General features: G+C 46.2%; 1 protein-coding gene across 1 annotated transcript in view; it reads right to left on the bottom strand.

The window, feature by feature from the left end:
* MAPKAPK3 (MAPK activated protein kinase 3) overlaps positions 1 to 21,696 on the bottom strand; it is a 73,183-nt gene extending 51,487 nt beyond the window's left edge. The window contains exon 1 of the mRNA XM_082265834.1: positions 21,367 to 21,696. Coding sequence (XP_082121960.1) covers positions 21,367 to 21,558 — 192 coding nt within the window. The 5' untranslated portion in view covers positions 21,559 to 21,696. The remainder of the gene's footprint in view (positions 1 to 21,366) is intronic.
* Positions 21,697 to 22,125: the final 429 nt, after the last annotated feature.

The following is a 22,125-nucleotide window of genomic DNA, read 5'->3' as shown; positions in this document are numbered from 1 at the left end:
GAAGCTGGCAGCATAGCAGGGAGATTGCTGCTATCACCCTAATCGCCCTGCACAGGGGGATTAGGGTGTGCCCAGGCACATCCAGCACACCCTGTGCGCACTCCTATGTTAGTAAGTCAGGCGAAGCTTCAATTTACAAAGAATACCCAATCACATGCAAGGAAAAAAAAAATTGCATTTTAGCTTGCACATGATTGGATGATGGAAGTCGGCAGAGCTCCCCCTCATTGACGCTAGCTTAAAAAAGCGCCAGTGCTCTTGGCAGGAAAAAAAAAACGCTAATTTTGAGCGTTTTTTTTGTACAAGGTTTTAGGAGTGCTTTTTTCTGACAGAAAAACGCTCTCAAAAACACAAAACAGAACCTTTTTTGCCTCTAAATCCTGACCTTAAAGTGGTGTACACACTAGTAGAAAATCTGCCGAAAAATTCCCGCCCGATGTGAAATCGTCCGATTTTCGCCTAGTGTGTACACAACTTTCAGCAGCCGATGCCGACATTTTCAACGAAAAAAAAACGGAGGGACAAACACCAAAATTTTTTTCGTCCGTCCCCAGAAGACCGATTTTCGTTGAATGTGTATGCAGTACGTCCGTGAAAAATCGGATACGAAAGACCGCGCATGATCTGAAGTTGCTGACGACCCGGAAGTCTAGGAACAAATGTGCCATAAAAAAAAAGAAAAATCGGACGAGAAATTTCGTGAACATTTATGCGCTGTAGACTAAAAACGGTAATGAACGCTGAGAAGACAGAGAAAAATCGGAGGATATTTCGTCCGATTTTCGTCAAGTGTGTACGGCCCTTAAAAATGCCTCTAGACCTCCTAATGTGAACGGACACATAGGATAACATTAGTTGCTTCTACAGGCAAAACGCTAAACTCCTCTAGGAGCAACGTTTTTCACAACTTCCGTGTATTTACATTGATACTGTGACGTTAAAGCAGAGTTCCACCCTGGGAATACATTTTTTAATAAAAATACCCCCGGGACAGTCAGGGTTAGTGCATTCCACAATGGATAGCCTCTGATCTGTCCCGAGTTGCACTTACCTTATAGAAGGAATAATTACCTTGAAAATGTATTGTCCAGCGCTGCCATCTCAGGTGTGGGCAGCTTGAAGCCGGCGCGATCCTCTTCCGCGTCCTCTTCCTTCTTCTTCGGTCCCACGATGCACTGCACCGGCCCCGCCGTCCCTTCCGGTGCACACGCGTCATCCCTCCACAGCTTCTGGGCATGCCCAGAAGCTGTTTAGAAGAGGATGACGCACGCGCCGGAACTGACGTTGGGGCCGGTGCAGGCGTAATGATTCCTGGGAGCTATGACGTTCAGCTCCCAGGAATCATTGCAAAAGTCAGGAAGTGATGAATCGCTGTGGCCGCCGAGGGGAGGAAGAAGGAAGTAAGGTAAGTATATTTTCTCTACGAGGTAAGTAAAAAAAAAAAAAAAAATTGCGATTATCCATTTGTTTTTCAGGTGACCCGGAGCGAGAAGATGGCGGTAAGTATAAATTTAGGGTGGAACTCCACTTTAAGTCCCGGTTCACACTTCTGCGAAGCGGGAACGCTGCGAATATACAGCGTGTTCCCGCATCGCATCCGCACCCCTGCCAGTTCACACTGCCATATGCGGTATGCAGGGGGTGTCAATTAAAAGTTAACGACACCCCCAGTTGAGATCGCATATCGCAGTGCGATCTGCAAGTTCGCACAGAATCGGATTGCACTGGTGTGAACCACCATGCGATCCGATTCTGCTGCGGATAAAAAAAAAGGGTCATGTGCGTGTTAAGTGCGATTTGCGGTGCGAATTCAGCCATACAAACTGTATGGCTGAAATTTGCACGGCACAGACATCGCATGTAATTTAGGAGCAGTGCGCTCCGAATCACATGCGATCTCTGTGAGCGCACTAATGTGAACCAGCACTTAACACCGGAGTTATGGCAGCAGACGGCTGCCATGACCCCGGTATTTTCTTACACGGCGGGCGGTCTGCTTTAACAAGAAAGTGGTAACAGCGGCGGATTCGCCACAGGGTCACCCTTATGGGTGGTGGGAGTGGTGCCCTCCCCCTCCTTTCTGGTCGTTTTCCCCGCTTACCAGAGCCATCAGTAGCGGGGAAAATGATCCGATCCCCTGTGCTGATGGGCAGGAAGTCGAGTGAGGGCAAGATGGCCCCCACTCCACTCTATGCCCTTGGAGGACTGGAGCGACGTCAAACGTCACTTCCGCCCAATGGCCTCAAAAGGCCATTTTTTTTTTTTAAATGAAAAAACAAAATTTTTTTTTTTATTGCTTTAACGTCTTTTTGACCCCAGAGCTCACAATAAAGAGGACCTGTCCTGCTTATTTCTATTACAAGGGATGTTTACATTCCTTGTAATAGGAATAAAAGTGATCAAAACATTTTCTTTTAGAGCCGGTTCACACCAGGTCGTCTGACAGGTCGCCGTAGGCCGCCTGCCATAGAGAAGCTGCGGACCCGTTCTAATAGGAGCGACACAAGTCGCTCCGACTTAGAAAAAGGGTCCGGAGCTTCTTTGGGGCGACCTGGAGCGACCTGCATTGACTTCAATATTATGAAGTCCGTGCCGGCCGCTCCGAGGTCTTGTGAGGTCGCCCAGGCAAGTCGGATCGCTCTAATGTGAACCGGCTCTTAAAAATATAAAATAAAAAGTAAAATAAATAAGAAAAAAATAAATAAATAAAAGCGCCCGGCCCCTCCACAGAAGAAAACGCATAAACAAATTCTGCCCACATATGTAAACGGTGTTCAAACCACACATGTGAGGTATCACCGCGATTGTCAGAGCGAGAGCAATAATTCTAGCCCTAGACCTTCTCTGTAACTCTAAACTGGTAACCTGTAGACATTTTTAAAATGTCGCCTATGGAGATTTTTAAGTACCAAAGTTTATCGCCATTCCAGGAGCGTGCGCAATTTTAAAGCATGACATGTTGGGTATCAATTTACTCGGCGTAACATCATCTTTCACTATATAGAAAAGAATTGGCCTAACTTTACTGTTTCCTTTTTTTTTTTATTAAAATAATTGCGTTTGTAAGACCGCTGCGAAAACACGTTGTGACATAAATTATTGCAACAATCTCCATTTTATTCTCTAGGGTCTCTGCTAAAAAATATATATATAATAATTGGGGGTTCTAAGTAATTTTCTAGCAAAAACTACTGATTTCAACTTGTAAAGTAAAGGATTTGCCTCCCTTAATGACCAGGCCATGTTTTTGCGATTCGGCACTGCATTACATTAACTGACAATTGCGCGGTCGTGCGACGCTGTACCCAAATAAAATTGATGTCCTTTTTTCCCCACAAATATAATTTTCTTTTGGTGGTATTTGATCACCTCTGCGATTTTTAATTTTTGCGCTATAAAAAAAAAAGCGACAGTTTTGAAAAAAAAAAAAAAAAAAAAAAACAATATTTCTTACTTTCTGCTAGATAACATTCCCAATAAAAAAAAAAAAATAATTAAAAATCTAATTTTTTTATCATTTTAGGCCAATTTGTTTTCTGCTACATATTTTTGTTAAGAAAAAAATCCCAATAAGTGTATATTGATTGGTTTGTGCAAAAGTTATCACTTCTACAATCTAGGGGAAAGATTTATGTCATTTTTATGAATTTATTTATTTTTAAACTAGCAATGGCGGCGATCTGTGATTTTTAGCGGGACTGCGACATTGCAGTGGACAGATCGGACCCCTAGCTGACATTTTTTACACTATTGGGGGGGGGGGGGGGGGGGGGAGACCAGTGACATTACTACAGTAATCCGTGCTAAAAATATGCACTTTCACTGTACACTGGCAGGGAAGGGGTTAATACTGTGGGTGATCAAGGGGTTAAATGTGTACCTAGGGGAGTGTTTCTAACTGTGGGGGGGGGGCGTGGCTTGTGAAATGATCATAGAGACCTATATAGAAGGATCACAGGCGCTCTGTGATCATTCCAGAGAGAACGGTTGGCTGTGTTTACAACATCCGACCGTCCTTCTCTCTCAGCGGGCAGCGATCGCGGGTGTCAGGCGGTAATCGGAGCCGCCTGCTCCGTGCATCGGAGTCCCTGCTAAAGAGCAGGGGCGGGAGCGGGAGCGTGGAGGCGGCGGCGCATGCTCACCCCCTAGCTGTAGGCGCGCGACCGATGTATGCCTACGGTGGTTCGCGCAGGAGCAGCTGCCTGCCGCTGTATAACTGCGGAGGGCGGTCGTTAAATGGTCAAAGTAACGCAGTGCCGAATCGCAAAAAAATGGCCTGGGCAGGAAGTAAAAGCTTCTAGTCTAGAAGTGGTTTAAAAGCACACTGTGAAGGCCTAAAAGCGCATGAAAAGCGCCGCAAAAAAGCGCAGCAAAAGCGCTCAGCGTTTTATGGACAGTTTAGAAGCGACTCAGTGTGAAAGGGCTCTAACTGTACTGTCTCCATTTATATTGTAAAATGCTGAGCAAGCTGTTGGTGCTATATACAGTAAATGCTGTAGAATAATAATAATAATTATCATAATTCTATTAAATCAGTAGTAAACCGCACCTTTAAAAAAAAAAAAACAAGACAATGGCATATTGTTCTAGTATGCATCGCATCACATCGCATTGCATACTAGCACATTATATAATACTTACCTTAGTACCACTGTCACCGCTTCCATCTTCCTTCCTGTCGTCCTTCCGGGTCCGCATGTCCTCTAAATGGCCAAGCCGCAATGACATCCCTCTTGCGCATGCGCACGGGAGTAAAGGCTGCAGTAAGGAGCTGTAATGGGATGGGACAGGTATTGCCGTCTCTTCAGAACGCATGCGCCGGTGACGTCGGCGACTGCAAACAGTGTGAAAATCTCCTAAAACAGTGCAAGTTTAAGCGAGAATCACTGTAACTACAGGTAAGCTTTATTTTAGGGCTTACCTTGTAGGTAGAAGTTAACCCCCCCTTGGTTTTACCCCCCTTAATGACCAGGCCATTTTTTGCGATTTGGCACTGCGTTACTTTAACTGACAATTGCGTAGTCGTGCGACGCTGTACCTAAATGAAATTGACGTCCTTTTTTCCCACAAATAGAGATTTCTTTTGGTGGCATTTGATCACCTCTGCAATTTTTTTTTTTTTTGCGCTATAAAGAAAAATAGAGTGACATTTCTGAAAAAAAAAAAAAAAAAAACAATATTTTTCATATTCTGCTATATACAGTAACATTCCCAATAAAAAAAAAATAAAAATCTAATTTTTTTCATCAATTTAGGACAATTTGTATTCTGCTATATGTTTTTGGTAAAAAAAAAAAAATCCCAAAAAGCGTATATTGATTATTATTATTTTTTGCGCTATAACCAAAAAAAGAACGACATTTCTGAGAAAAAAATAAATAAATAATATTTTTCATATTCTGCTATATACAGTAACATTCCCAATAAAATAAAAAATGTAAAAATCTAATTTTTTCATTAACTTAGGAAATATTGTTTTCTGCTATATGCTTTTGGTAAAAAAAAAAAAAAAAAAATCCCAATAAGCGTATATTGATTATTATTATTTTTTGCGCAATTCTGAACAAAAAAAAAAAAAAAACAATATTTTTTACTTTCTGCTATATAACATTCCCAATAAAAAGAAAAAAAAAATACAACTTTTTTTCTCATTTTGGGCCAATTTGTATTCCGCTACATGTTTTTGTTATATTTTTGTTAAAAAAAATCCCAATAAACGTATATTGATTGGTTTGCACAAAAGTTATCGCATCTACAAACTAGGGAAAGATTTGTCATTTTTATTTTTTTTTTTACTAGTAATGGCGGCAATCTGCGATTTTTTCGCGGGACTGCGACATTGTGATTGGACCCCTAACTGACATTTTTGACACTTTTGAGGGGACCAGTGACATTCCTACAGTAATCAGTGCTAAAAATATGCACTGTCACTGTAATAATGACACTGACAGGGAAGGGGTTAACCCAGGGGTGATCAAAGGGATAAATGTGTCCCTAGGGGGTGTTTTCTAACTGTGGAGGGACTGTCGTTCTCTCTCCACAGGGAGCGATCGTGGCTGCAAGCTCCGTGGATCGGTTTCCCTGCTGCCTACTGGGGGCACTCATATATGTCGGTTAGAGAAGCTGAGCCAGCCTGCCGCAGTATATCTGCAAGTAGTAATCCCGTTCAGCCAGTCCTTAGATTTAAACAGCCAGGGAGGGGACACACTTGCTTCCTGTGTCCCCCAATGCTGCTTCCTGTGTCACCCACTCAGCTCAGTGGACAATAATTTAGCATCATCCGCCAATGGACAGACAATCCAGTAAGGCTGAACCCAGTAGTGGGGTGATCTTCCTGGCTGTGCTGTTTGGTAGGAGCGTGCGAATCATAAGACTAGCCGAACAGAATTACAAACCTTTTGGCATTTAAAATGGTCCCTAGATATGTTTTGAATTCCACTTGAAGCCTAGTTCAGCCGGTAAAGTGGGATCAGGTGGACCGACGGTATACACAGGTCTAGGCTGTGCTGGGGCTCCCTGTGTGCGGCTCGCAGTGCAAATCACCCCTGGCTACAATGTAATATTCTCCTTCATGGAGAGGCAGACATTGTGTCATCCCCGGAGCATTCGTCACCCCCGTCCACCTCACCGCACAGCTGACACCGAGCGGACAGGATGGGGGAGGGGGGTGACACAGTAATGCTACAAGAGATACATATGTGTGTATATACAGTATCTCACAAAAGTAAGTACACCCCTCACATTATTCTATCTTTTCATGTGACAACACTGAAGAAATGACACTTTGCTACAATGTAAAGTAGTGAGTGTACAGCTTGTATAACAGTGTAAATTTGCTGTCCCCTCAAAATAACTCAACACACAGCCATTAATGTCTAAACCGCTGGCAACAAAAGTGAGTACACCCCTAAGTGAAAATGTCCAAATTGGGCCCAAAGTGTCAATATTTTGTGTGGCCACCATTTTTTTCCAGCACTGCCTTAACCCTCTTGGGCATGGAGTTCACCAGAGCTTCACAGGTTGCCACTGGAGTCCTCTTCCACTCCTCCATGACGACATCACAGAGCTGGTGGATGTTAGAGACCTTGCGCTCCTCCATCTTCCGTTTGAGGATGCCCCACAGATGCTCAATAGGGTTTAGGTCTGGAGACATGCTTGGCCAGTCCATCACCTTTACCCTCAGCTTCTTTAGCAAGGCAGTGGTCATCTTGGAGGTGTTTGGGGTCGTTATCATGTTGGAATACTGCCCTGCGGCCCAGTATCTGAAGGGAGGGGATCATGCTCTGCTTCAGTATGTCACAGTACATGTTGGCATTCATGGTTCCCTCAATGAACTGTAGCTCCCCAGTGCCCGGCAGCACTCATGCAGCCCCAGACCATGACACTCCCACCACCATGCCTGACTGTAGGGAAGACACACTTGTCTTTGTACTCCTCACCTGGTTGCCGCCACACACGCCTGACACCATCTGAACCAAATAAGTTTATTTTGGTCTCATCAGAGCACAGGAGATGGTTCCAGTAATCCATGTCCTTAGTCTGCTTGTCTTCAGCAAACTGTTTGCGGGCTTTCTTGTGCATCATCTTTAGAAGAGGCTTCCTTCTGGGATGACACTCAGTCATGCAGACCAATTTGATGCAGTGTGCGGCGTATGGTCTGAGCACTGACAGGCTGACCCCCCACCCCTTCAACCTCTGCAGCAATGCTGGCAGCATTCATACGTCTATTTCCCAAAGACAACCTCTGGATATGACGCTGCACTCAACTTCTTTGTTCGACCATGGTAAGGCCTGTTCTGAGTGGAACCTGTCCTGTTAAACCGCTGTATGGTCTTGGCCACCGTGCTGCAGCTCAGTTTTAGGGTCTTGGCAATCTTCTTATAGCCTAGGCCATCTTTATGTAGAGCAACAATTCTTTTTTCAGATCCTCAGAGTTCTTTGCCATGAGGTGCCATGTTGAACTTCCAGTGACCAGTATGAGAGAGTGAGAGCGATAACACCAAATTTAACACACCCGCTCCCCATTCACACCTGAGACCTTGTAACACTAACGAGTCACATGACACCGGGGGAGGGAAAATGGCTAATTGGGCCCAATTTCGACATTGTCACTTAGGGGTGTACTCACTTTTGTTGCCAGCGGTTTAGACATTAATGGCTGTGTGTTGAGTTATTTTGAGGGGACAGTAAATTTACACTGTTATACAAGCTGTACACTCACTACTTTACATTGTAGCAAAGTGTCATTTCTTCAGTGTTGTCACATGAAAAGATAGAATAAACTATTTACAAAAATGTGAGGGGTGTACTGACTTTTGTGAGATACTGATATATATATATATATATATATATAAAATATAGCAGCAGAATGTGTCACAGAGCCCAGCCTGGAGCCTTTGATCTGCCCCAGGAATGCACCTGTCCCTGGCAGACAGGTAAGTTCCCGCAGACCCCGCATGCTCACAGACTGCGCTCCGTAGCCTGGGGAGAAGGCAGGTTTGTGAATATTGGAAAGCTGCATTTTTGTGGCTGACCAGCACTAGGCTTGTTCAGTCTGCTAGTCCGGACGGGTGTACGTCAAGTTGGTGCCGGCCTGCCGGGACATGCATGGGTTTGGTTTGAAGTCTTGTTTTTTAGTTTTTCTTTTTGGAGCTCTGTACACCACCTTTGTAAATAGCACTGATAAACACACTGCTGTTTGCAGGAGGCCACTGAACTGGTCTTTTAATATTGCTACTTACTATAGGGAGCATAGCACTCAATACCTATTCCCTACACCAAGGAGCAGAGCACCCGCTACCTATTCCCCACACCAGGGAGTATAGCACCGGCTACCTATTCCCTACACCAGGCACCATAGCACCCGCTACCTATTCCCTACACCAGGGAGCATAGCACCCGCTACCTATTCCCCACACCAGGCACCATAGCACCCGCTACCTATTCCCTACACCAAGGAGCAGAGCACCCGCTACCTATTCCCTACACCAGGGAGTATATCACCGGCTACCTATTCCCTACACCAGGGAGTATATCACCGGCTACCTATTCCCTACACCAGGCACCATAGCACCCGCTACCTATTCCCTACACCAGGGAGCATAGCACCCGCTACCTATTCACTACACCAGGGAGCATAGCACCCGCTACCTATTCACTACACCAGGGAGCATAGCACCCGCTACCTATTCCCTACACCAGGGAGCATAGCACCCGCTACCTATTGCCTACACCAGGGAGCATAGCACCCGCTACCTATTCACTACACCAGGGAGCATAGCACCCGCTACCTATTCCCTACACCAGGCACCATAGCACCCGCTACCTATTCCCTACACCATGGAGCATAGCACCCGCTACCTATTCCCTACACCAGGGAGCATAGAACCCGCTACCTATTCCCTACACCAGGGAGCATAGCACCCGCTACCTATTCCCTACACCATGGAGCATAGCACCCGCTACCTATTCCCTACACCAGGGAGCATAGAACCCGCTACCTATTGCCTACACCAGGGAGCATAGCACCCGCTACCTATTCACTACACCAGGGAGCATAGCACCCGCTACCTATTCCCTACACCAGGGAGCATAGCACCCGCTACCTATTCCCTACACCAGGGACCATAGCACCCGCTACCTATTCCCTATACCAGGCACCATAGCACCCGCTACCTATTCCCTACACCATGGAGCATAGCACCCTCTACCTATTCCCTACACCAGGGAGCATAGAACCCGCTACCTATTCCCTACACCAGGGAGCATAGCACCCGCTACCTATTCCCTACACCAGGGAGCATAGCACCCGCTACCTATTCCCTACACCAAGGAGCAGAGTACCCGCTACCTATTCCCTATACCAGGCAATATAGCACCCACTACCTATTCCCTACACCAGGGAGCATAGCACCCGCTACCTATTCCCTACACCAGGGAGCATAGCACCGGCTACCTATTCCCTACACCAGGGAGCATAGCACCCGCTACCTTTTCCTTAAATCAAGAGTTTATTCAAATCGATGTTTCAGCGGGAACTTGAATAAATTTGACTTTTGAATGTTCTCTCTCTTGCCGAATCCTGTGGAGTGGACCTATTTATGGTTTTATATGGACTGCACCCTTGTTAGAATGTGCGGTGGTCACCTTTCTTCCTCTCTCCCTCTATAGTAGTTTCAGTTCAGTTTCAGTGAACAGTTTCCCTTCACATTTATTTGTCTTACCGGAATTTGTTCAGCAAAGATTATTTTTAAATAAAGGAAGTGGAAGAGCAGCTATGTTCCTTTTTATACACGATTACATTGGCTCAGCTGACTCTCATGGAGGCCAATTTAGAGCCTTTTTTTTGGGTAGGCGATGGACAACAGACCCGTCAGTGACCTGATCAGCAGAGGTGTCCGTTGGAGCATGTGGTGGAATTGTGGTGTGTCCATAGAAGGGTCAGAGTTATGATGTTGGATGAATAATAATTAGATTTATTTAATTGAAAAGACACATTTTGTAGCTCACAACTGCCACTTTCTCAGTTGTGAGCCACAAAACACGTCAGTGCCCTGATCAGCAGAGGCATCCGTTGGAGCGTGTGGTGGGATTGTGGTGTGTCCATAGATGGGTCGGAGTCATGTTGGATGAATAATAATGAGCTTTATTTAATTGAAAAGACACATTTCATAGCTCACAACTGCCACTTGTACCATTAAAGTTTGAGTTATACTTCACCCTCAATTGAGAGTCCTGTCTCTTATTGGGGGAATCTGCTACAAGGGATTGCTATGCTCTTCATTCTCCCTTGAATAATCACTAAGCTCTTGTAAGAGCTTGTCCCTGCTTCACTCTCTGGGGAAAGAGAGGTTCACCCACTGGAACCTGGAGCCTTGTCGTAGGTCCAAGGTGGGTAGGAGACGGCCAGACCCCAACCAAGCTGCGGCGGTTTGTGGGGTCTGAGGTGGTTATGGTGTCTGGTGGAGTGCTTGGAGCCCTCGGGAAGCACTAGGAGCATCCGTCAACGGAGGTACCCGGTCGGGGTGCTGGTTGATCGGTTACAGGGGCCCCGAAGGTTCTAGTTACACCTCAGCACCAGGCCATCCTGCAAAAGTCTTCTCCTCACCGTGCGTGCAGATGCACTCACACCTATCTGATGCCATTCCTAAGTAAGCTCTGCACTGGTGGCGCCCCGATCCCACAGCTGAATCATCTGTAGGAGACGGTCCTGGCGCTTGCTGGACTTTCTTGGGTGCCCTGAAGTCTTCTTCACATATGGAGTGAAAATGTTTTTTATGGGGTTAAGTTAATTTCCATGGCAAAGAGGGACTTAGCAATTAATTGCAATTCATCTGATCCCTCTTTATAACATTCTGAAGTATATGCAAATTGTCATCATAAAAACTGAGGCAGCCGACTTTGTGAAAATTAAAATTTGTGTCATTCTCAAAACTTTTGACCACAGCTGTAGCGTTTTCCTGGTCCTGATACTGTGTGACGGACAGTCAGTGACTCCCACCCAGCGCTGACATTCAGGGCTGCTGTTAGAAATCACGGGGCCCCTTACAGCCTCCCCCCCCGAATATGTCAAGACAACATTTTCACTAAAAATACACGCGGAAACAAACATAGCAGAGAACCTGTGTGAATTTGCTCTTTTTATTAGTTTTTTTTTACATTTTTTTTTAAATGTTTACAATTTCTTTACAATTTTTTTAATTTGTTTATTACAATGTTTAATTCGTTTTTTTTTTTTTTTTTTACAATTTGTTATTTTTTACAGGACAGGGAAGTTTGCAGTGCTGCGGGAGGGAGGGGGGGGGGGCACAGTGAAAGTGGGGCACACGGTGAGGAGGTGGATCAGAAGCAGGCAGAACAAGGAGGGGGGAATCGGTGTCGGAGAAGTAATTCCAAAAACGATGCCCTGTGTCTGTGTCTCTCCCCGTAGCAGCTGAAAGCTGGCAGGAGGTGGAGAAACTGGCTTTCAGCTGCTGCAGAGAGCTGCACAGGCCTTCTGTAATTCCCCCTACGCCCGACTGCACCGATTCCCCATGCTAGTGGGGCCCCCCTGTGTGCCCGGGCCCCATACAGCAGGCGTTTTCAAACTATGGCCCTCCAGTTGTTCAGGAACTACAATTCCCATCATGACTAGTCGTGTCTGTGACTGTCAGAGTGCACAATGCCTCATGGGATGTGTAGTTCCACAACAGCTGGAGGGCCGTAGTTTGAGGATCCTTGCCCTAAAGGAGAAGTGGTGGTCCCCCCCCCCCCCCCCATCAGCGCCCCCTGAATTTTTTTTATCCCCCAGATCCGACCCTGTACAGCGGTGACCTGCATGGGAATGTTCTGACACGCCATTAAAAGTCCTTGATAATAAAATTCCTCAGTATCATATTCGATGTTTTGAACTATAAAAATTCAGAGCAGGAGGAAGGGCGGAGGGAGCGGAATTGGATCCCGCCTGACCTTCTATGTGCAATATTTGTATCTATTTTTCCAGAAACTCAACAAAAATAATTAAAAAGAAGAAGCTGCAATGAGAAGAGAAAACAATGGAATTCCCAGAGCCCAGGACAGATAATTGTATGAAGATATAATGATGATTAATTTACTGCGTGACCAGAAAAAGGCAGTCGCTGCTTCCAGGGAGTTTTTAGCCTTGTAAGAGTATTTTTCTTTTTATACAGACATGTGACTGCAATCAGGACGAGGTGTGTGTGATAATCATAACGTGTGTTAATGTTTTATGAACTTTGAATAATGCTCGGCTTGGAATTGTACATATGGAGGCGGCCATGTTCCCTCATTATCTATGCAGACTCTGCTTCCTCCTTTGTAGTCCTGTGCTGCGGTTGTGTTGGTGGGATGATTGGGATCCTCTCTCCTAATGTATGACGCCCATTCACACCATGGTGCCTCCTCGTTGCGTTGCCTTAACGCGTCTTTTTTGTGTATTACCTGCGTTAAGGCCTTCAAATGATTAGATTGGTAACGCACCAACACATGGACAGGCACCAATTTTGGCAAAGCAGCTCAGCATAACGCATGGTGGAGCATTACGGGCCATTATGGTGCACTGCAATGTGTTGCCTTAGAGCACTGGTCTCCAAACTGCGCCCTGGGGCCAGATGTGGTCCTTTGCTTGCCCTTATCTGGCCCTTAGGGCACTTTTCCTTCCACTGACACCAACAATGGGCCATAGCTCCTGTCACTGATACCAACAATAGGGCACCATTCCTCTCACTGACACCAATGATGAGGCACTATTACTTCCACTGACACCAATGATGGGGCACTATTACTTCCACTGACACCAATGATGGGGCACTATTCCTCCCACTGACACCAATGATGGGGCACTATTCCTCCCACTGACACCAATGATGGGGCACTATTCCTTCCACCGACACCAACGATGGAGCACTATTACTTCCACTGAACCCAATGATGGCGCACTATTCCTCCCACTGACATCAATGATGGGGCACTATTCCTCCCACTGACACCAACGATGGGGCACTATTCCTCCCACTGACACCAACGATGGGGCACCATTCCTTCCACTGACACCAACGATGGGGCACCATTCCTCCCACCGTCACCAATGAAGGGGCACCATTCCTCCCACCGTCACCAACGAAGGGGCACCATTCCTCCCACCGACACCAACGATGGGGTACCATTCCTCCCACCGACACCAACGATGGGGTACCATTCCTCCCACCGACACCAACGATGGGGCACCATTCCTCCCACCGACACCAACGATAGGGCACTATTCCTCCCACTGACACCAATGACGGGGCACTATTCCTCCCACCGACACCAATGATGGGGCACCATTCCTCCCACCGTCACCAACGAAGGGGCACCATTCCTCCCACCGACACCAACGATGGGGCACCATTCCTCCCACCGACACCAACGATAGGGCACTATTCCTCCCACTGACACCAATGACGGGGCACTATTCCTCCCACCGACACCAATGATGGGGCACCATTCCTCCCACCGACACCAATGATGGGGCACTATTCCTCCCACCGACGCCAATGATGGGGCACCATTCCTCCCACTGACACCAATGACGGGGCACTATTCCTCCCACTTACACAATAGGGTGCATTGGCAACCCATTCATTTTGATGCAACGCATGCTTATGTGCAACATAGTGTGAAGAAGTAAACAGACCCTGAAACTGGCCCTGAAGCTGGCCCTATACATGGCCATGAAAAAAATCGACCGTAATAAAAAGTATACAGAACGAAACGCGTCGGAAGCTACATTGACCATTATCAGATTTTTCTACAGGGTTTGATGAAGTCGATTTTAACATCCCCTTGCTTTCGATTCCATGAACCATTTCAATTCTGCGTTTGATTGCTCAGGATTTCAGTTTGATCAGCGATTGAAATATGCCAGAAAGAGGCCATGTGCATGAGCGACTTAAAACTGCCCGCCTCCTCGTGATTGAATGAAACGACCATTTTATGTCTTCGACTGCAAAATAAATGGAACCGAAAGCTGGATCGCTCAAATTGTCAAAGTGTATGGCCAGTGTGGCTAATCGGTCTTATCTCAGCGCTCGTTTATCAGGTTTTATATTCAGTTCTAGACGAAGAATCCACAAATCATGAAAATATGGAACAGCAAGCCTGTAAAAAATTAGAATGACTCATAAAAAATTATTTTTGAGACAAACGTGACATTAATGACTCTCCAACAAGTCCTCGCTGGAAGGACGTTGTAAAATGAGAGCGCGGCGCTTCCGGAATGTGGGCGTGACCAGATAAGACGGCGCACTCTGGACTGTCTGAACGTGACAAGCAGGATCCGTGTTTGGCTTTTACAATGACCTCTTCACAGAGCAAAAAAAAAAAAAATTATTTCACATGTTTACCAACTGACACTTCTGCTTCCTGAACTCGTCAAAGCCGCAGGAATTGCGCAAAGCAGACGTTTCACCACGTTTGCCTCCGGCGAGAGGAGGCGGCGGAGAGTCCTTGTCTGACTTCTAATATACTGACAGAGCGAGACGGTTCATCATCGCTGCGCTCGCCCCCCGCGCATCACATGCGACTCTTATGGAGAAAGGAGGTGTGTGTGTGTGTGATTGTGTATATATATATACATACACACACACACAAAATAGATAGACAGATACAGTATCTCACAAAAGTAAGTACACCCCTCCCATTTCTGTAAATATTTTATTCTATCTTTCCATGTGACAACACTGAAGAAATGACACTTTGCTACAATGTAAAGTAGTGAGTGTACAGCTTGTATAACAGTGTAAATTTGCTGTCCCCTCAAAATAACTCAACACACAGCCATTAATGTCTGAACCGCTGGCAACAAAAGGGAGTACACCCCTAAGTGACAATGTCCAAATTGGGCCCAATTAGCCATTTTTCCTCCCCGGTGTCATGTGACTTGTTAGTGTTACAAGGTCTCAGGTGTGAATGGGGAGCAGGTGTGTTAAATTTGGTGTTATCGCTCTCACTCTCTCATACTGGTCACTGGAAGTTCAACATGGTACCTCATGGCAAAGAACTCTCTGAGGATCTGAAAAAAAAAAAGAATTGTTGCTCTACATAAAGATGGCCTAGGTTATAAGAAGACTGCCAAGACCCTGAAACTGAGCTGCAGCACGGTGGCCAAGACCATACAGCGGTTTAACAGGACAGGTTCCATTCAGAACAGGCCTCGCCATGGGCGAGCAAAGAAGTTGAGTGCCGTGCTCAGTGTCATATCCAGAGGTTGTCTTTGGGAAATAGACGTATGAGTGCTGCCAGCATTGCTGCAGAGGTTGAAGGGATGGGGGGTCAGCCTATCAGTGCTCAGACCATACGCCGCACACTGCATCAAATTGGTCTGCATGGCTGTCATCCCAGAAGGAAGCCTCTTCTAAAGACGATGCACAAGAAAGCCCGCAAACAGTTTGCTGAAGACAAGCAGACTAAGGACATGGATTACTGGAACCATCTCCTGTGGTCTGATGAGATCAAGATAAACTTATTTGGTTCAGATGGTGTCAAGCGTGTGTGGGGGCAACCAGGTGAGGAGTACAAAGACAAGTGTGTCTTCCTACAGTCAAGCATGGTGGAGGGAGTGTCATGGTCTGGGGCTGTAGGAGTGCTGCCGGCATTGGGGAGCTACAGTTCATTGAGGGAACCATGAATGCCAACATGTACTGTGACATACTGAAGCAGAGCATGATCCCCTCCCTTCAGAGACTGGGCGGCAGGGCAGTTTTCCAACATAACGACCCCAAACACCTCCAAGATGACCACTGCCTTGCTAAAGAAGCTGAGGGTAAAGGTGATGGACTGGCCAAGCATGTCTCCAGACCTAAACCCTATTGAACATCTGTGGGACATCCTCAAACAGAAGGTGGAGGAGCGCAAGGTCTCTAACATCCACCAGCTCTGTGATGTCATCATGGAGGAGGGGAAGAGGACTCCAGTGACAACCTGTGAAGCTCTGGTGAACTCCATGCCCAAGAGGGTTAAGGCAGTGCTGGAAAATAATGGTGGCCACACAAAATATTGAGTCTTTGGGCCCAATTTGGACATTTTCACTGAGGGGTGTACTCACTTTTGTTTCCAGTGGTTTAGACATTAATGGCTGTGTGTTGAGTTATTTTGAGAGGACAGCAAATTTACACTGTAAGACCCCGTTCAAACAGGGGCGACACGACTTGGTGGGGCGACCTGTGAAGTCGCGGTGCACAGCGTGCACCGCGACCTCGGCGCGACTTGCACGGACTTCATATCATTGAAGTCTATGCAAGTCGCCTCCAGGTCGCCCCAAAGTAGTACAGGACCCTTTTTCTAAGTCGGAGCGACTTGTGTCGCTCCTATTAGAACGGGTCCTGTACTATTCAATGGCGAGCGACCCACCGCGCCTTGTCAGGCGACCACGTCGCCTGACAAGTTGCGCTAGTGTGAATGGGGTCTTATACAAGCTGTGCACTCACTACTTTACATTGTAGCAAAGTGTCATTTCAGCTTCATTCACACCTGAGCGTATCATTTTCAGGCGTTCTTTTGGGCTTTTTACAGGCGTTTTTTCAGGCTTGAAGGTGTTTTTTTTGGGGGTTTTTTTTTTAGGCGTTTATTGCAGGTGTTTGGATGCAGGCATTGACAACTAACAAAAACGCCTGTAATCAGCCAAAAAAGAAGCTCATGTACTTTGAGCTTCAGGCGTTTTTTTCTTCTGGAGACAAAACGCTCATATGTGAACAGGGGGCCATTTAAATGAATGGGATTTTGCTTGTTGGGCGTTTTGAGTCTTCAGAAATGAGCGTTTTACGAGCGGATATACGCGCCGGTGTGAACAGGGACTTCTTCAGTGTTGTCACATGAAAAGATAGAATGAAATATTTACAAAACTGTGAGGGTGTACTTACTTTTGTGAGATACTGTATATATATATATATATATATGTGTGTGTGTGTGTATGTAAGATATATATAAATATTTATATAAATAACGCCAAACAACAAACTCCGGCACTTTCAGCAATTAAATCAAAGCAGATAACACCATTGCCGAGTAATCGGCTGTGTAAATCTCAGCTATTCTGGTCACTTTTCAGTATGATTCTATGTGTGGGAAGTTTTGCGACGATGAACTACAAATGCCAGCATCTCCAGAGACAGAATCAAAACAGGTATCATCTTTACCAAGTAATCAGCTGTGTAAATCTCAGCTATTCTGCTAATTTCCCAATATAATTCTGTGATTGGGAAGGTCCATATGATGAACTACAAATTCCAGCACCTCCAGGGACTAAATTAAAGCAGATATCACCATTGCTGAGTAATCGGCTGTGAAAATTTCCGATATTCTGGTCATTTCTCTATATGAATGTGTGAGTGGGAAGGTCCACCTGACGAACTACAAATTCCAGCATCTCCAGGGACTAAATGAAAGCAGATATCACCACTGCTGAGTAATCGGCTGTGTAAATCTCAGCTATTCTGGTCACTTTTCAGTAGGATTCTATGAGTGGGAAGTTCTGTGTGATGTACTACAAAATCCAGCACCTCTAGGGACTAAATAAAAACAGATATCATCTTTACCGAGGTATTAGCAGTGTAAATTTCAGCTATTCTGGCCATTTCTCAATATGAATGAGTGAGTGCGAAGGTCCACATGATGAACTACAAACTCCAGCACCTCCAGTGACTGAATGAAAGCAGATATCACCATTGCCGAGCAATCAGCTGTGTAAATCTCAGCTATTCTGGTCACTTTTCAGTATGATTCTATGTGTGGGAAGTTTTGTGATGATGAACTACAAATGCCAGCATCTCCAGAGACAGAATCAAAACAGATATCATCTTTACCAAGTAATCAGCTGTGTAAATCTCAGCTTTTCTGCTAATTTCCCAATATAATTCTGTGATTGGGAAGGTCCATATGACGAACTACAAATGCCAGCATCTCCAGGGTCTAAATTAAAGCAGATATCACCATTGCCGAGTAATCAGCTGTGTAAATTTCAGCTATTCTGGTCATTTCTCTATATGAATGTGGGATTGGGAAGGTCCATATGATGAACTACAAATTCCAGCATCTCCAGGGACTAAATGAAAGCAGATATCACCATTACCGAGTAATCGGCTGTGTAAATTTCAGCTATTCTGCTAATTTCACAATATGAATGTGTGATTGGGAAGGTCCACCTGATGAACTACAAATTCCAGCACCTCTAGGGACTAAATTAAAACAGATATTGCCATTACCGAGTAATCGGCTGTGTAAATTTCAGCTATTCTGCTTATTTCACAATATGAACCTGTGATTGGGAAGGTCCACCTGATGAACTACAAACTCCAGCACCTCTAGGGACTAAATTAGACAGATATCGCCATTACCAAGTAATCGGCAGTGTAAATTTTAGATATTGTGATCAGTGCTGGGAGAAGGTCATCCAGCGCCCAGGGCAAGGATGCCAAACTGCGCCCCCTTTCCCTTAGGGTTAGGGTCAAGGCGCCCCCCCCCATCTCTGCAATAAACCATTGCACCCAGGGCAACTGTCCCTCCTGCCCACCCCTTGCCCCGGCCCCGATTCTGATAATTTCTCAATGGAAAGAGGGGTGACTCTCCTCAGCGGGGACACTGACAGTAATAAATACAAAACAAGGTGTCTAACAGAACAGCTCAAGTTTACACAGCTGATCACTCGGCAAAGGCAATATCTGTTTAGATTTAGTCCCTGGGGGTGCTGGGATTTGTAGTTCATCATGTGGACCTTCCCACTTACAGAATCATATTGAGCGATAATCAGAATAGCTGAAATTTACACAGCCGATTACTCGGTAATGGCGATATTTATTATGATTTAGTCCCTGGAGGCGCTGGGATTTGTAGTTCATCACAGGGACCTTCCCACTCACAGATTCATTCTGTTACTATGGTAATATGGTAAATAAAGAACAATTTTGATTGGATCTTTATAGTTAAAACATTTTGAGTTTTTGGATAAAGCGCAGAGGGGTTAAACGTACTGTTATCAGTGTCCCCAATGAGGACATTCAACCCTCTATCGGTCCTGGTGTCACCGGGACAGGAAGTGATGAGAAATCCAAAATTTTCCAGTCGTCACCAAAACTGGAACAGGGGAAAATCTTCTAATGGGGACACCTATCTAAGACGGGATGGGGATAGAACTACTCCCACTTCCTGGGACAGGAGGTGAAGGGTGAATCTCCTTAAAGAGACACAAACAAAACATTTAACCCTCTATTGTTCCTGGTGTCACCAGGACAGGAAGTGATGAGAAATCCAAAATTTTCCAGTCTTCACCGGAATTGGAACAGGGGGAAATCTTCTAATGGGGACACCTATCTAAGACGGAATGGGGATTCCTCTCACTTCCCTGGGACAGGAGGTGAAGGGGAATCTCCTTAAAGAGACACAAACAAAACATTTAACCCTCTATTGTTCCTGGTGTCACCAGGACAGGAAGTGATGGGAAATCTGAAATGTTACAGTTCCAATGGGGACACCTATCTAAGACGGGATGGGGATGGGAGGATGGGACTACTCTTACTTCCTGGGACAGGAGGTGAAGGTGAATCTCCTTAAAGGGACACAGACAACAACATATTTAACCCTCTATTGATCGTGGAGTCACCAGGACAGGAAGTGAGATGGGAAATCTGAAATTTTCCAGTTTTCACCTGGAACAGGAACAGGGGAAATATTCTAAATGGGGACACCTATCTAAGACAGGATAGGATTCCTCTCACTTCCTGGGACAGGAGGTGAAGGTGAATCTCCTTAAAGGGACACAGACAACAAAACATTTAACCCTGGTCCTGGTGTCACCGGGACAGGAAGTGATGGAAAATCTGAATGTCTCCAGTTGTCTCCGGAACAGGAAAAGAGGGAAATCTTCTAATGGGGACACCTATCTAAGAGGGGATGGGACTACTCTTACTTCCTGGGACAGGAGGTGAAGGTGAATCTCCATAAAGGGACATCGGTCCTGGTGTCACCGGGACAGGAAGAGATGGGAAATCTGAAATTCTCCAGTTTTCATCTGGAACAGGAACAGGGGGAAATCTTCTATTGGGGACATCTATCTAAGACAGGATGGAGGTGGGTCTACTCTTACTTCCTGGGACAGGAGTTGAAGGTGAATCTCCTTATAGGGACAAAGACAACAAAACATTTAACCCTGGTCCTGGTGTCACCGGGACAGGAAGTGATGGAAAATCTGAATGTCTCCAGTTGTCTCCGGAACAGGAAAAGAGGGAAATCTTTTAATAGGGACACCTATCTAAGACGGGATGGGGATGGGACTACTCTTACTTCCTGGGACAGGAGTTGAAGGTGAATCTCCTTAAAGGGACACAGACAAAACATTTAACCCTCTATTGGTCCTGGTGTCACTGGGACAGGAAGTGATGGGAAATCTAAAATTTTCCAGTTGTCCCTGGAACAGGAACAGGGGGAAATCTTCTAATGGGGACACCTATCTAAGACGGGATGGGACTACTCACACTTCCTGGGACAGGAGGTGAAGGTGAATCTTCTTAAAGGGAAACAGACAACAAAACATTCCCTGTTCTATCCAAAGCGATCGCTTCAAGACACACTATAAGAGCTGACAAAGCATGCTGGGCTCTGTAGTTCCCCAACACCTGAAGGGATCCACCACTACAAGAGGTCACATGACTGAGCAGATCCTCAGGTGGTTGGGTTGGCACCCCGAGCCCGGCTGCCCTGTGACCTCATAGACTTGGGCAGATACCTGTGCCCCCTGTGTGCCCACCACTGTCCTGGCAGTTTGAATACCCAACCCCCCCCCATCACTGTGAACCCTCCGCCATTCATCGGCGTCTATTATTCTGCCGCACGTCTCACCTTCAGGGCGCACTTCAGCCCGCTGTCCCTGCGGTAACACTCCAGCACTTTGCCGTTGATGCCCAGGCCCAGCACCTGCTTGGACACCTTGTAGTCATCGGTGATGGCATGGCGTTTTATATCGAACTTCAAGGGCTGCGTCGGCGGGCACTCGCTGGCCGGCTCCGGCACGTTGGCATTCTCCTCCTCCATGGCGGCGCCCCCCCACCCTCCTCCCCTTCAAGGCTCAACGGCGGCGGCCACCAGCCTCATGGCAACAGCTCCTAGGCTGAAGTCCAGGTGACGGTGACACCAGCTTTCCACAGTGGATCGTCTCAGAGGGAGGGGGAGGGGGGCGGGGACGCCATAGGCCGAGGAACAGCCTTCTCTTTAACTCCTTCTCCGCCGCCCTCCTCCTCCTCGCCTTCTTTTCTTGCTCTACATTTTTTACAGAGAGAGCCGATAAAATGTTACCAGCGACACGAGATGAAACAATGTAACAAAGTGATCATTGTAAAGCGTCCGCCGCGAAACGTGAAACAATGCGACGGATTTCTTCTCTCTCCGTAAATGTGATCCCCAGTCGCCTCGTCTGCGTTCTTCTTCCATCTGCCTGATTTTCTACAGGACAAAATAAAAAAAATGTGACAAAAGGAATACAATGTATCCTAACCGATATTTTACTGCGACTCGTCAGACGATAATCGCGGCAAAATCGTGGCGCCATTGGAAGTGACGGGAATCGTGCGGGTGTTCAGCGATTTGACGTGATTCGGGAAA

Source organism: Pelophylax lessonae, assembly GCF_965119305.1.
Source record: "Pelophylax lessonae genome assembly, chromosome: 8".
NCBI classification, from domain to species: domain Eukaryota; kingdom Metazoa; phylum Chordata; class Amphibia; order Anura; family Ranidae; genus Pelophylax; species Pelophylax lessonae.
Note: the sequence above shows the minus strand (reverse complement) of the source record. Positions and strands in the feature narration are given on the sequence as shown.